Here is a 14,129-nt window from a genome sequence, read left to right as displayed (position 1 = left end):
ATGTTAGGATTTCAGGCTGCATTAGACACATAAATCTTGCCTGGTGGAGCACAACAGGTTTGTGTTTCATGCTGTTTCCCTAAGGTCTCCTGCCACAGGGCACCCACATGGGGAGTGTTGTGGAGGCTCTGAGATGCTTTTCACTGTTTCCAAGGCTTCAAGAAACACAATTAGGTGGTGCTTTGTAAAGAGATGCTCCATTACTATGGAGTCTACAAGTGCACAATTTGAGTATGAGAATCTCTGTGCATCATTTTCTCTGTGGTCCATGGCTGGATGTTGTTCCATCCATGTTGTTTTTGAAGCTTGCCTTTGTTTTCCAAGCTCACTGCTATTTTTTGCAGGACAGCAGCTGACTGATAGCTATTTGACCTCTAGAAATCCCAGTTCTTTATTAAGGGATTTGTTAAACAATTAGAACAGCTGAAATCACCTGTATTACATAGCACTAATGGATAAGTATACCAAATGAATGTAAGGAAATAAAAGGTAATGTTTCTTACCAAGCTTTCTTCCACTTTTCTCTTGAAATGCTGCAGTGCAGGTAGAATTTTTTTTTCTTTCCTCCACATATATCCAAGAGGACTTGCAGGTAAAAGACAACTGGAAACATCAAGAGACTTCTTCATCCCTGGGAATGTTGATATGGATTTGGTCCTGGTTGTATGGCTATGTCAGCAGCTGAAAGGATGAATCTCTGTTTGCTCTGCACACACCTTTCCCTGCAGCCTCAGTACACATCTGACTGCACCTTTGCCAGTGCTGCCCTTTTCCTGCCAGCTCTAGGGCTGCACATTGGGAAAGCAGAATTTTCAAATCTTGCATCTGGTTCACAAGTGTAATCTTCAGCCAGCATCTTGTTTAGCAGACTTAAAAGAATGTGTTCCCATGAGAAAACAGCAACATCAGCAGCTCTGTCAAAGTGAAAAATCTTATTGCACTATCACATCTTTGTGCGTGGGCAAATATTTGGGGCTCTTTTGCAAGCCCTGGTGGCGTAGGGCAAACAAAACATCACTTTGGGCGTCATCCTAATGTTTGTGCAAAGAAATTAACAGCGTGGGCATAAAATTTGTATGGCCAGAGGCTGTAAATCTGTCTGTCTGTGCTATAATCCTGATTAACACTCTTGCAGTATTTACTCTGCTAATCATGGTTTTGCTACTGCTAATTGTCTTTTTGTTGTCTGAACTTAAAGCTGTGGTAATATGTGGAAGCTCTTTTAGGACTCCAGTTTATACCTCTGGGGATAGTTTTTGGGGCTGTTCGGGAGCTGGTCTGCTTTGCTCCTTTGCCAGACATTGCCCTGACAAGATAATGAAGGGTGATTAGGCAGTAAAACAATAGATATTATATTAATAGGTATTTTATTATATAATATTATGGCCATCCCATTCCCATTCCTTGACATGGGCAGGGACACCTTCCACTATCCCAGGCTGCTCCCAGCCCCATCCAGCCTGGCCTTGGGCACTGCCAGGGATCCAGGGGCAGCCACAGCTGCTCTGGGCACCCTGGGCCAGGGCCTGCCCACCCTCATGGGGAAAAATTTCTCCCCAATGTCCAATCCAGTCCTACCCTCTGGCAATGTGAAGCCCCTGGGAAGTGAATTAAAGCCTCTGAGCACTTTCCTTTCATGTTTCACAGTCTGCCCAGCCACTTCAAGAAGTACCCATGACCCATTTTTGGGCTTTCTGGCAGTCAGTGATGTTTGCCAGTAAGTGTTCAGCTCAACTGCAATACTAAGAAGAGACTGTCTGGGCTATTAATTTGTTTTAAGTTCAGCTGACCAATATTTTTTTGTCTTGTGAGGTGAAAATTCCTCCTTTGGGTACCTGGCAGCACATGTGTTCCTTTCCCTTCCCTTGCTAACCCTGATCCAGTCACCAAGGGTCTTGGCTTTCCAGAAGTGGCACACACAGCATGCTCTCTGCTCCTGCACCAGAGCTGCACAGCCCCTGGGGACAAGGCAGGCAGGGACAGCACCCAGGCAATGGCTCCCACGGCCAGAGGGCAGGGACAGATTTTGGCACATTGGGAATGAGGAATTGCTGGCTGGGAGGGTGGGCAGGCCCTGGCCCAGGGTGCCCAGAGCAGCTGTGGCTGCCCCTGGATCCCTGGCAGTGTCCCAGGCCAGGCTGGATGGGGCTGGGAGCAGCCTGGGACAGTGGAAGGTGTCCCTGCACATGGCAGGGGGTGGCGCTGGATGAGCTTTAAGGCCCCTTTCAGCTCAAACCATTCTGTGATTCCATTTGCTTGCATCTTTCCCACATGCTTAAAGCACTCATTAGAAAGTTTCCCTGGCACTTGTTTCAGGTTTAATTTCTTCTGTTTCCATTTAATGTCCCTGGGGGTATAATCAGTTCTGCTTGTTCACACACCTTTGAAATCCTGTGGATCATTATTGCTTCTCCTCCTCCTCTCATCTTTGTGGAGGTGTCCACTCAAACTAGACACACATAAAATATTCACCTACTCTCAAATTTCCTGCTCAACAAATGACTCTGCCCTGTGTAGTACAGCTGACCAAGTGGTTTTTCAGAAGTAGGCAGGATCAGCTACTTCAAGGCTGCCCAGCATCCCTCAGGCTAATGATAAAGAGAGACAGTGGAATTAATAATTTTCTCTTTTTCCTGAGGGACAAAAAAAAGAGTAGAAGTTATATCTTTTAATTAACTGATTTTTCAAGGAATCTATTTTCTGTGGGAGAAATAATAATTTCGGCTGCTTTGTGTTTCCTATGTAAGTATTATCCTGTATGACTCAACACATTCACTAATTGGGGTGAAGAACCTTCTTAGCAGCACTTGGCAGAAAAGGCAGAGATGTACCACACTTGCTGTGAGTATTTAGAGAGGGCTTGTGGTTTGACTGACTGACAAACTGGATGTCACTGAGGAACTGTAATGAAAAAACAGCCCTGCTGCATATGGGAATTAAATAAACCACTTTTTATTTTCAAGTATTTGTAATAATGTTAGAGCAGATGTGTGAAGCAGCACTGCCAGAAATGGATGGGTTTGCTGTGTTTTTTTGCTGACCAGTTTCCCCTAGTTTTTTATTTAAAGAAATTAAATCAATTTTCCTTGATGTGTGGATGCTTCTGTCCAGCTTATTGACTTTTTTTTGCTATAGTATCATTGTGTTTGCTTACATTGTTTTGTTTCTTAATGTCAAGGAGGTTTAGGGACAGTGACTCTTATAATGAGAGTCTGTCTGACTGCCATAACATTTCAGCTGTAAATTCTGGTTGTTCTTGGTGCAACAGTCAGGCTTTGTTCACATTTGTGTGCCAGCACCATCACCAGAGCTGCTGACACTGGCTAAACCCAGTGATTTTCCTGTATCAGGTGATTAATTGTGAGTTGAAAAACTTGGTCTAAAAACTTGGTTTTTTGTTAGGTTGGGAACTCCTTTTCCAGTTGATTTCTGGGTCACGTAAGCTGCTAAACACTGTCTGTATTCCCATTTTCCCCATCTCTAGGTCGTTTGGATCCAGGCTTCCTTGCAGGTGACAAAACCTCTTGTGGCAATGCCCAGGCCAATGAAGAAATTAACATTGCCTCTTCTGATAGCGAAGTGGAGATTGTTGGAGTTCAGGAACATGCCAGGTATGAATTATTGTTTCTTGCTCTAATGTTAATTTCATTTTATCAGAATGTCTGAGATACCATAATCAATAAAGAAAAAACTACTGACCATCACTTTTCTAGTTACCCATCCATGAGTGATGCCCAAAAGGCAGCAGTGTTGCACTTTTCTTTTTCTGTTTTGCTGGTCATGGTGATTTTGGAATGTGTTTTTCTTTAGAAAGTGACCAATTTGATAGTTATTCAGATTAAAGTTGTGTTTCAATATCAAACTGTAACTGGCTAAAAGATGTGTGGTATAAAAATACCAAATATTGAGATACTAAGTGTACATACATCAGAAATTCAGATTTTAATGGAATACATGAATATACAAATAACTAAGTGAAAATCTTAGTGTGGGTTCTTATTTCCTTTTGAAATATTAAGTTTTTTTAACAGCTTCCACTTTATTTAATTAGTCATCAGGGGTAAAAATACTATAAGTTTTTCAATGGCTAATGTCATAAGATATCCCCTTTAGGTTAAAAATCAGATAATTTTGAATCTTGGGTTTATTTCAAGATAGGTCAAAGTAGTGAGGGTAAGGGTGCCAGAGGTTTCTCTCTCAGTCAGAAACCTGTGCAGCTGTTCTCCCTGGTAGGTATTTATTTTTATGTTACTCATCATTTTTAGTCTGTAGTCTTTCCTTGGCTTAAAATATTATGAAGCAGTTAAGCAAAACTGACATTTTCTAATAGTGTGGAGTGTGAATTTGGTGGAATAAAACCAAGTTAAAACAGTACACAGACAAGCTGCTTCCAAAATTTTCTGCTGCCTAGTGGGTGCTTGGAGGCAGAAAAGGGTGTGAGGAACATGGAAGAGGGCTCCTTGTCCCTTCACTGCATCTTCCTTGAGGAAGGAAGAAAGAAAGTGTCCAGGACCCAATTTCCCAGGCAGGAAACTTCGTGGATAATGTGGGCACAGCCCAGTGCTGTTGGATGTGAAAAAAAGGAAATTTTCAGGTCCAGAAAGAGGATTTAATCCTAGCTTTTGGAGCAGTGAGAAGGTCCCTGCATGGCCAGCTCTTTTGGAGGATGGTAGTTCCTTAGGCAGCAGCTCTCCTGCTGTTGATGCACAGCACCCAGGGCTGGGAGGGCGTTTGTGCTGGTGCTGAGGGTGTGGATTCACCCTGAACGCTGCTGCTGCAAATCTGTGCAGCTCTGCACACAGCACCCTTGTGCCTCTGCCCCTCTTTGAAAGCTTTCCATGCTGCTGCCTCAATAACACTCACTCTCTGTGGGAATGCAAACATGAGCTAAATGCAGAGCTGCTGTTTAAAATGAGTTTTGGTAGATAAAAACTGAAATTATTTCAGCAAATCAGCCTAAAAGCACTCTCCTGTGCTTTCCTTTGTTCCTGTACCCATCTCCTGCAGACCTGTATTTACTGCCTCCCTGGAATACTCACTCACACATTTCACTTGTTTGAATCCTATTTAGAGTTTTATTTCTCTTGCAGGTCTAGGCTTGCAGTTATGAAGTATTGATGGGCTTCTGGCAGGGTTGTTGTTTGGACAGGAGTTAGGTTTTTGATCAGTAATTTCTGCACACTTAGCTAGTGTGGTGTTTGGATCCTGGTTTTTATCATGCTCCCTAATCCATGTCTGGTGTGAGTTGTGACTCCCTGGAGTTTGTCCATTGTTTGTAGTTCTCAGATTCTAAGTGAATTGGTGCTGTTTTTCATCATTGGGATATTCCTTGGCATCTGCTTAGGACACCGAGTCCTATTTTTCAGTTTGTTTAATTTTTCACCAATAGAATTTTTTTTTTATCATACATGCATATAAACCAGTTTTCCTCTAGTTTTTCCTAGGAGGTTTTTTGGGCTTTTTATTGCCTTTACTTGGTATCTTCCCTTAGCTGTAGATTGGAAGCATGTTCGACTCAATGTTTTGTTGGCTGCTTGTGTGACTAGTTTGAGGGAAATCACTTTTACTTTTCAGAGGTATCTTTTTTTTTGTGAGATAATTTATGGCTTGTTTTCATAATCTTCAGGAAGAGAAGTTAGTCTTAGCTTTGCCTGAACACTTGAGGACTGTTCTCAGAATGGTCCACCACAGTTCCTGAGACCAAACATCATATTTAATTTGCTCTGCCTACAAGATTTTCTTACCAGTTAAGCTTAAAAATACTTCTCCTTAAAAGAGAGCTTTAAAAGAAAGAAATCCCATACATTTTTTAGACTTCCAGGATCTTATTGCTAATTCCTTGTAGATATATACTTTAAGTATGTGTTTTTATGACAGAACAAGTAATAAAAGAGCCATTCTGAACATCACATCTAAACCTAAGCAGCGTGTCTGAGAAGGCAATGAGACATTTATATTCAGAGAAGTTACAGCTGAGAGAATGAGATTTTTTATTCTATTTCACAAAACTCCAACCAGAACCAAGAGAGCTGAGCATAACCTATGTAGTTTTGGAGAAAATAAATAGCACGGGCGTAAATTGGAATAAATAAAACGTAAATGTCAGGGATATTTGATCAGTGCAGGAAATTGGAGTCCCTGAAATACACGTGCCTCCACAAAGAAATGGGAAAAGGTTACCCCAGCAGCCAGAGCACCTCGTGTTTATCCATGCAGGCAGGAGGAGCTGCAGCCACTACCGGTGCTTACAAGAGCAAAACTATTTTTGGAATTTTGTAGCACTAGATATCAAGTTTTATTAATGCCTGTGTAGGATTTACAGCTGGAAATTGAGTGATCATCCTAAAGCCTCTAATAAATTCCTGTCATCACTTCATCATACACAAAATCATTCTACCTTTCGTTTTGCATTTATTTTTTCTAATTGCTCTTAACCTGAGCTTCATTTGTCACGTATCTACTATGGATATAATAGGTAAAAATGCTGTGTGGAAGGTACCTGTGTATCGTGCTTCAGCAGGGCACTGGAGCCTTATCTTCAAATACACCTTTTAGTCTCGTTGGCTGCAGTCACTTAAAGATGAAATGTTTTGCTGAAGTGGGGCTGAACTGTTGTCAGTGAGCATTTCCCAGAGAGTTTGTAATTTTCAGTTAAAAAGACCAAAAGAAAAAAAGTCAGGCATAACGACTGTAATAACATAATTAGCAAGATCTCTTTTGCAATTATTGTAATGTAAGTATCATTACCTCCTTGTTTTAATATGGCTTTGATTTAATATTGCAGTATAACTTTTCATTTTCTCTTAGGCAGCCTCACTGCAGATTTTTGACTTTCTAAAAAGTCCAGTGGGTAAAGCTGCATCAGGAAACTGTGCATGGGATTACACATGGTGGCGGAGGCTTCCTCAAGATCACTGGGATCCATGCACATATTTTTTAAGGAGAATCACTGTGATGGTGTTCACAGGGGTCTCAGGTTGAGGGAAGAGACAAGGATCTGACTCCGTATTTCAGAAGGCTTGATTTATTATTTTATGATATATATTACATTAAAACTATACTAAAAGAATAGAAGAAAAAGTTTCATCTCAGAAGGTTAGTTAAACTAAGAATAGAAAAGAATGAATAACAAAGGCAGCTGCCCCAGACTCTCTGTCCAAGGCAGCTGACTGTGATTGGCCTTTAATTAGAAACAACCAATGAGACCAATGACAGATGCACCTGTTGCATTCCACAGCAGCAGATAATCAATGTTTACATTTGTTCCTGAGGCCTCTCAGCTTCTCAGGATGAAAAAATCCTAAGGAAAGGATTTTCATAAAAAGATGTCTTCGACAGATCACATTACACTCACTAGCATTCCTTTGGAATAATTTAATCCCCAAATTTAAATCCAGCTTTGTTCACTGGGCATTTGAGGTGCCGCGGACTGTACAAGTGGAGAGTCCAGTTTGGAGAGGGAAGTGCTGACCAGACAACAAGCAGCTGGAGGAGGGGGTGTGTTGTGTGCGCTGGGCAGTGTCCCTGAGGCTGTGTGTGTCCCTCTCCTCACGCAGGTGTGTGCATCCCAGGGGAGGGGTGATCCAGAGCGTGGCCTCCTGGAAGCGCGGCTCGCCCTTCGGCAGCGCCCAGCCCGCGCAGCCATGGACAGCAGTGGCTCCCCAGCAGAACTGGTCCTCGCCCCCAGAAGTGGTGGATCTGACTCTGGACGAGGACACCAGGCGCAAATACCTCCTGTAAGGCCGTGTCACTGTGCTCTGCCCCCTCCCTCCCGCCCTCCCTGGCACAGAGCGGTGACACCATCACCTCCAGAGCCCCGTCCTTGGCACCAAGAGCCCAAACCCACGGCGTTTCGCCACCTCCACACAGGAATGTAGTCTGATTTCAGTGTCACCTCAAAGGGTTTTGCCTTCTCCAAGGAGGATTCCTGCCCAGAATTAACAGCACCAAATTTAAAACACATCTGCAGTTACTAACGTGTGCGTGTACACCTAACGAAATAACTGCGTGCAAACTTACGTCCTGCCACGCTCCCCACCTCCCGACTCCAGGACTTTTTTAATTTATCAGTATCTTGAGTTTGTTAGTAGAAGTTAGTGTGTTGCTGTGTGAGCATCAGTGATTTTGAGAAATGCTGTGTCCTCACTGATTTCAGTGGAACTGGGGGTATTCAACACTTCCAAAATTTGGGCCAGGAGTATTTTTACCCAAACTGATTTGGTTATGTTACCAGCAGGAGGGATTGTCTTTAATGCAAATGGCCCATAAAAATGCACTGAACAGCTTTTAATTAAAACATTTTTTATTTTCAATGTAATTTATAGTTTATACTCTTCAGTGCTGAGTCTTCTGTCCACTTGACTACTGTGTTTCACTGGTCAATTCCCGCAGCTTGGAATGGCTAAAATAGTAATAGTAGTGACTTTGGAACAGCTGAACATTGCAAAAGCACAGGACAAGGTAATAAAAAGGCCCAGCATCCATCTCCTTTTTAATTATAGCTTATTATTATTATTACCTCTATCGGAGTTTTGCCTGGAGTAGATGAAGAAGAGGAATTAAATGTTTTACTCACAGTCCCCATCTCTACTGCTGCTTGTTTGTGTCATTCACCATCTCAGAAAACAGAAAACAAATCCCAAGCAGATTCCAAAGCTCCAGCCTGGCAAAGGGGTGGTCAGCTGGGACCTGTTCGTGGAATTTGTGGGGCCACTCAAGTGCTTAAAACTCTGTCCTGAAAGATGTTGCAGGATCAGGGTCACAAACTAAGGTTGTGGTTTTTAACTTTGTTTTTGTTTTAAATTAATAATCTGCACCATTTCCCTGGCGTTCAATCATGCCTCTCCTGCTAGTTTTGGAAATGCCAAGATTCAGAATATTTACTTCTACCAGAATATTTATCAAAATCAGTGGAACCACTCAGTTGAGCGGGCTGCAGTTTCTGTGGTGTACATGGAAATTCCTGCCCCTCATCTGTCATTTTGAGCCTTTCCCAAGGCAAAAACCAAAGATTAAACTTTGACAAGATGTTATTATTCACCTTAAATGTCTACTGTGCAATTGAAACATTCCTTCATATTCCAGATGTTTCTATTGGGAATTTTGTACAGCTCTGCCATTAGATTTTTCACTATTTGAAGCTGAAAAAGGGTGGTCAGGACATGGGAAGTTCTGCTTTCCTTTTGTACTGGCTGGTTTTCAAAATTTATTTGGCTTCCCTTAATTTTATCTGTGGGCAAAATAAAAAATTCAAATAGAGTTACCTGTGTTGTCCCATAAAGGTAAAACAGCCCAGCAGGGGGGTGTCTTTAGTAACAAACATCTGTTTCTTCCGTAAGCAGAACAGCTCATGCTGCACTTTACACATCAGCTAGGTAAGGATTGATATTCCCATTTCCAGCTTTCTAGAACATTGAACATAAGTGTCCTGCATGGCCAGAGAAATACCTGTGGTGTTTTTCAGTGACCAATTCCTTTCTGTGGGAGGGAGGGAGGGAGGGAGGGAGGGAGGGGAGCATGGATGGATCCTGTTGGCCCCGCAGCAGGGAGAGGGCCCGTGCTGCTCTGCCCATCCTTTCTGCTCATCTTTCCATCAGCTGTGGGCTCACACTCCTGCTGTAAAGGTAACTTTGGAACAGCCTCCCGTGGCTGCTGCTTCCCGTTTCACAGAGTCTCCTGAGGAGTGGTTGTGAGGAAAGCTGCAGGGACCCCGTCTGCAGCCCTTCCGTGAGAAATGCAAACGATCTCTCCTTGTTTTGCAGTTTGTATATGATGTGACTTCCACGTGTACATAAAAACAACTGCCTCCTAACCAGACTTCCTCCAACTGTGCACTGTGTTTGTTTAAACAGCTCATGTATGGTAGTCCGATGCAGGTTTTCTTTTATTTAAAACACTATGTATTTTCTCTTAACAAATTTCAAGGCTAGTGATCTGAAAAAAGCAATCACTGGATATAGGTAGAAAATAGTTTGGTTTTATTTCCTTTTTTTTTTTTTTAATTTTTTTTAAACTTCTGGGTTTTTTTTTTTTTTCTTTGTAAAAAGAGCAAAAACGTGCCTGGGTGGTTTTTGCTCTTCTCAGCAGAAAAGAGAGAAGTTAGCCATTGTATGGCTGTGAACCAATGCACTTGGGGCCTGGAGCAGAACCCACTGGGGTCGGTGTGGGGCTGCCCATCGACCTCAGTGTGCATTGGCTCGAGCCCTTCAGGGTTTAGCAGTTTTCCTGAATTGCTGGAGTGTGAGCTAGCAATCTTCTGTAGTGAAGACAAATCATTGCTCGGAATATAAATGTTTAAAATGTGCGGCTCTAGTTAAAAATAAAATTCGATTCTTCTCGACACTCACTATTTAGTTCTCATTTTCCATCTAGTATTTAATGGTCTTTGGAGAGAAATAATAATAAAACAGAGTGTTATATATATATATATATATATAAAAATATATATATTTTTGGTGCAAGATGAGACCTTCTGTTTTTTGAAACAAGTCTGTAGCATAAAGGTTAAACTATTTTAAGACAAAATAAAATAGAGTGTATTATTTAAACAATATTGATTTGTTGGGGTTTTTTTCCTTCCACTTCCATCAAATATGCTGCTGTTTGTCACATCTACAAATTAAACTTGTAAATTCTGGGTTACAGTTGCTGAAATTCAGAAGTATTTCTTGCTGTAACACATGTAATTTTGCACTTCCAGAATGTTTAAGTGATTTCTTGGCTGCAAAACTTTCCTTTTATCTCAGACCAGGGCAGGACTGACACTTCTCCCCATAGCCTTGCTGCCAGAGGATGTACAGGTACCAGTGACAAGTGGCTGCTGCCCGTCACAGAATCCCAGGACAGTTTGGTTTGGGTTGGAAGGGACCTTAAAAATCTTCCAGTTCCACCTCCTGCCATGGGCAGGGACAGCTCCCACTGTCCCAGGCTGCTCCCAGCCCCATCCAGCCTGGCCTTGGGCACTGCCAGGGATCCAGGGGCAGCCACAGCTGCTCTGGGCACCCTGGGCCAGGGCCTGCCCACCCTCCCAGCCAGCAATTCCTCATTCCCAATGTGCCAAAATCTGTCCCTGCCCTCTGGCCCTGGGAGCCATTGCCTGGCTGCTGTCCCTGCCTGCCTTGTCCCCAGGGGCTGTGCAGCTCTCCTGGAGCCCCTGCAGGCCCTGGCAGGGCCTCTGAGGTGTCCCTGGAGCTTCTCTGGTGCAGCTGAGCAGCCCCAGCTGTGCCAGGCTGGCTCCAGAGCAGAGGGGCTCCAGCCCTGGCAGCAGCTCCATGGCCTCCTCTGCACTGGCCCCAGCAGCTCCCTGCCCTCCCTGTTTTGGGGCTCACTGTGCCCTGCAGAATCCCCTCCAGGGATGCAGTTTCAGCACAGCCTCCACCTCCCCACACACCTGAGTCCTTCAGGTGTCTGAGCAACCTTCCCACCATTATTTTTGTGACTGCATCCCCCTGTGCCATCCCCCAGACACCTCCTGCTGTCAGTGGCACTGCCTGGCTCAGGGGCTGATGCTCCAGGGCAGCTCCTCTCTGGCCAGGGAGGTGGTGCCACTGTTCAGAGAGCCACAAAATTGTGTGGGGGAATTTGGAGCCACAAGTAAAGAGGAGGATGATAAAGGACAACTGCCCTGTACTGAACGTGGGGTCCTGCTGCCTGCCAGCCCCCTCACAGGCAAAATGGGAATGGGAATAGGAATAAAAATAATAATGATTATAATTCAGTGCCTCTGCTGGGTTTTATATGTATTTATCACGTGAGAAAGCTCCCAGTGCAGATCAGGAAGAACACTTATCCATGTATTTTAAGTACCAATATGGATAATGAAGGTAAATTGGTCTTCAGCCTTACTGAGTCGTTGGCATTTGTGAAGCCTGAAAATACAAAATCTGGGCCTGGTGGTCATTGCAGAGCCAACCAATCTCAGATTTTATTTTGTGTTTATCAGCAGCTGAGGGAGAACAGAACCCTGTTCTGGAGTTTGGTGCAGATGTGGGAAGAGGACAGATAAAATATGTGCTGAATCTGTTCTTCTCTATCACCAAGAGATACCCAGAGTCTGTAGGCTTCAGGGTACACTGGATGGAAAATTTAAAATTCCTCCTGTGGCTCTTGGCACTTCCTTATGCAGGAGCCATTTGACTTTGTGGGAATTGCTATTTCTGGGGCAACACAAAAACTGATGAAAACTGCCCAGAACCAGGTTAGATTTTGTGTTGTGTTTCCCCCAGTGAATTGGTTGCAATTCAGATTAATTCTGTGGCTGAAGGTTTGGTTTGCCCACCTTGAAATGGGGACTGAAGGGGTTATGCTAAAGTGGCTTTGTTCCCCAGCTCCCTGGAGAATCTGCAAATGGTGCTCTTTGCTGAAGGCATCACCTCCCTTGGCTGAAACTCTGCCAGTTTTGCCTCTCCTTTTCGGGGCTGTCATCTCTGAATGTCAGCTGCTGTGGCTTTCTCTCCAGAGCACCCCAGGGATGCAGTTTCCCTTCTGCCTGCACAGGGAAGGAGCAGAATGCCTGCAAAACGCAAGCTTGGGATGCACAAACCCTGCACTTACTGACAACTTTGGTGCAAATAAGGTGAAATCCTCTTGTTACTGGTGCTAAAGGGCAGACAAGGATTCAACCATGGATCCCCCCAGTCTGAATCTTGAGTTTTGGAAAAGCAAATTCAATCCTCAGAGTCCTGATGAGTGCTGATTCACAAATACCCCTTGGAAGTTTTCTCATGGATCTGGTTAGTCATCTGGGTTTGCAATTTAGTTTAAAATTAGAATTGAGTGCCAGCCACTGGCAAGGCAGCATCTTTCAGACAGTCTTGGGGCAAAGCTGGAGTGGGCAGGGGGAAAGCTGTCTGGAAGTTTAATTTCAGATAATTTTCTACACTTACTCGCTGCATTGGCAGCTTCGGGTGAATCCAGGGCAGCCACATCAGAGCTGGGAAAACAAACAAGAGTGCTCTGTCAAATTCATTTTCCATTGCTGTAGGTGCTGTGAATTGAGCACAGCTCCTGGAGCCTGACTGGTGCCTCTGATGAAATGCCATCTGCAGCTGGGCAGGGCTTCTGCTTTGTCCCCGGCTGGCCCGTGATCAACAACACCCAAACCTTTCCTGCTTTGTTTCTTCCACATCCTTGTGTGTCTGCTTCAAACTGGGAATTGCTGAGTGCCAGTGAACCCCAGTGTCAGGCCAATCACACAATCACAGAATTATCTGGATTAGAAGGGAACTTAAAGACCAACTAATTCCAACTCCCTGCCATGGGCAGGGACACCTTCCACTGTCCCAGGCTGCTCCAAGCCCCATCCAGCCTGGCCTTGGGCACTGCCAGGGATCCAGGAGCAGCCACAGCTGCTCTGGGCACCCTGGGCCAGGGCCTGCCCACCCTCAGAAGGAATAATTCCTCCCCAGGATCCCGTCCAACCCTGCCTTGTGTCCATTTAAAGCCATTGCCTGGGTGCTGTCCCTGCCTGCCTTGTCCCCAGGGTCTGTGCAGCTCTCCTGGAGCCCCTGCAGGCCCTGGCAGGGGCTCTCAGGTGTCCCTGGAGCCTGCTCTCCTCTAGGTAACACACCAAGACCAGAATACAAAACCACAGTGAGCAAATCCTAATAGAAAGAGGGGATCCTTTCAAAAACAACCTCACAATATGTCTCAGAAGAGGCCCGGCAAGTTGAAAATATTGTTTAGTTCAATCCCCCCATAACAAAGGAGAATGAGCCCCTGGTGCCCACAGGAGACCTCCACAGTTCCCAAGCATTTTCTGTGGTTGGGAAGTTGTGTAAACAAAGTCTCAGGCCATTAAAAACCCCATCCCGCTTGCGGCTGATGAATCCTGGACTCCTTGGACAATCCCTCTTTCTTCCATCTGCTTGTCAAAAGGAAGAATTAGGGCTATAATTAAAGCTGTCCCACCTGGGCATGGCACAATGCAGGGAGTGAGATTTCTGTGAGGGGCTGAGCTCCCTGACACTCAAAAAATTCTTATTTTAATGCTTTATTTTCCCAGTAAGCAGCAGGATTGCATACTACAGACGAGTTTTGGAGGGGTGATGCAGCACTCCCTCATCCTTCGATGGCCAGTGTAAGGTCTTGCCCTGGGCCAGCATTCCCAGCTTCTCCAAAGGTACAGAAAA

General features: G+C 44.3%; 1 protein-coding gene across 1 annotated transcript in view; it reads left to right on the top strand.

The window, feature by feature from the left end:
* ARK2N (arkadia (RNF111) N-terminal like PKA signaling regulator 2N) overlaps nt 1–9,480 on the top strand; it is a 44,442-nt gene extending 34,962 nt beyond the window's left edge. Inside the window, exons 4-5 of the mRNA XM_064735609.1 lie at nt 3,485–3,611; nt 7,557–9,480. Of these exons, the coding sequence (XP_064591679.1) occupies nt 3,485–3,611; nt 7,557–7,740 (311 nt within the window). The 3' untranslated portion in view covers nt 7,741–9,480. The remainder of the gene's footprint in view (nt 1–3,484; nt 3,612–7,556) is intronic.
* Nucleotides 9,481–14,129: the final 4,649 nt, after the last annotated feature.

Source organism: Zonotrichia leucophrys, chromosome Z, assembly GCF_028769735.1.
Source record: "Zonotrichia leucophrys gambelii isolate GWCS_2022_RI chromosome Z, RI_Zleu_2.0, whole genome shotgun sequence".
NCBI lineage: Eukaryota > Metazoa > Chordata > Aves > Passeriformes > Passerellidae > Zonotrichia > Zonotrichia leucophrys.
Note: the sequence above shows the minus strand (reverse complement) of the source record. Positions and strands in the feature narration are given on the sequence as shown.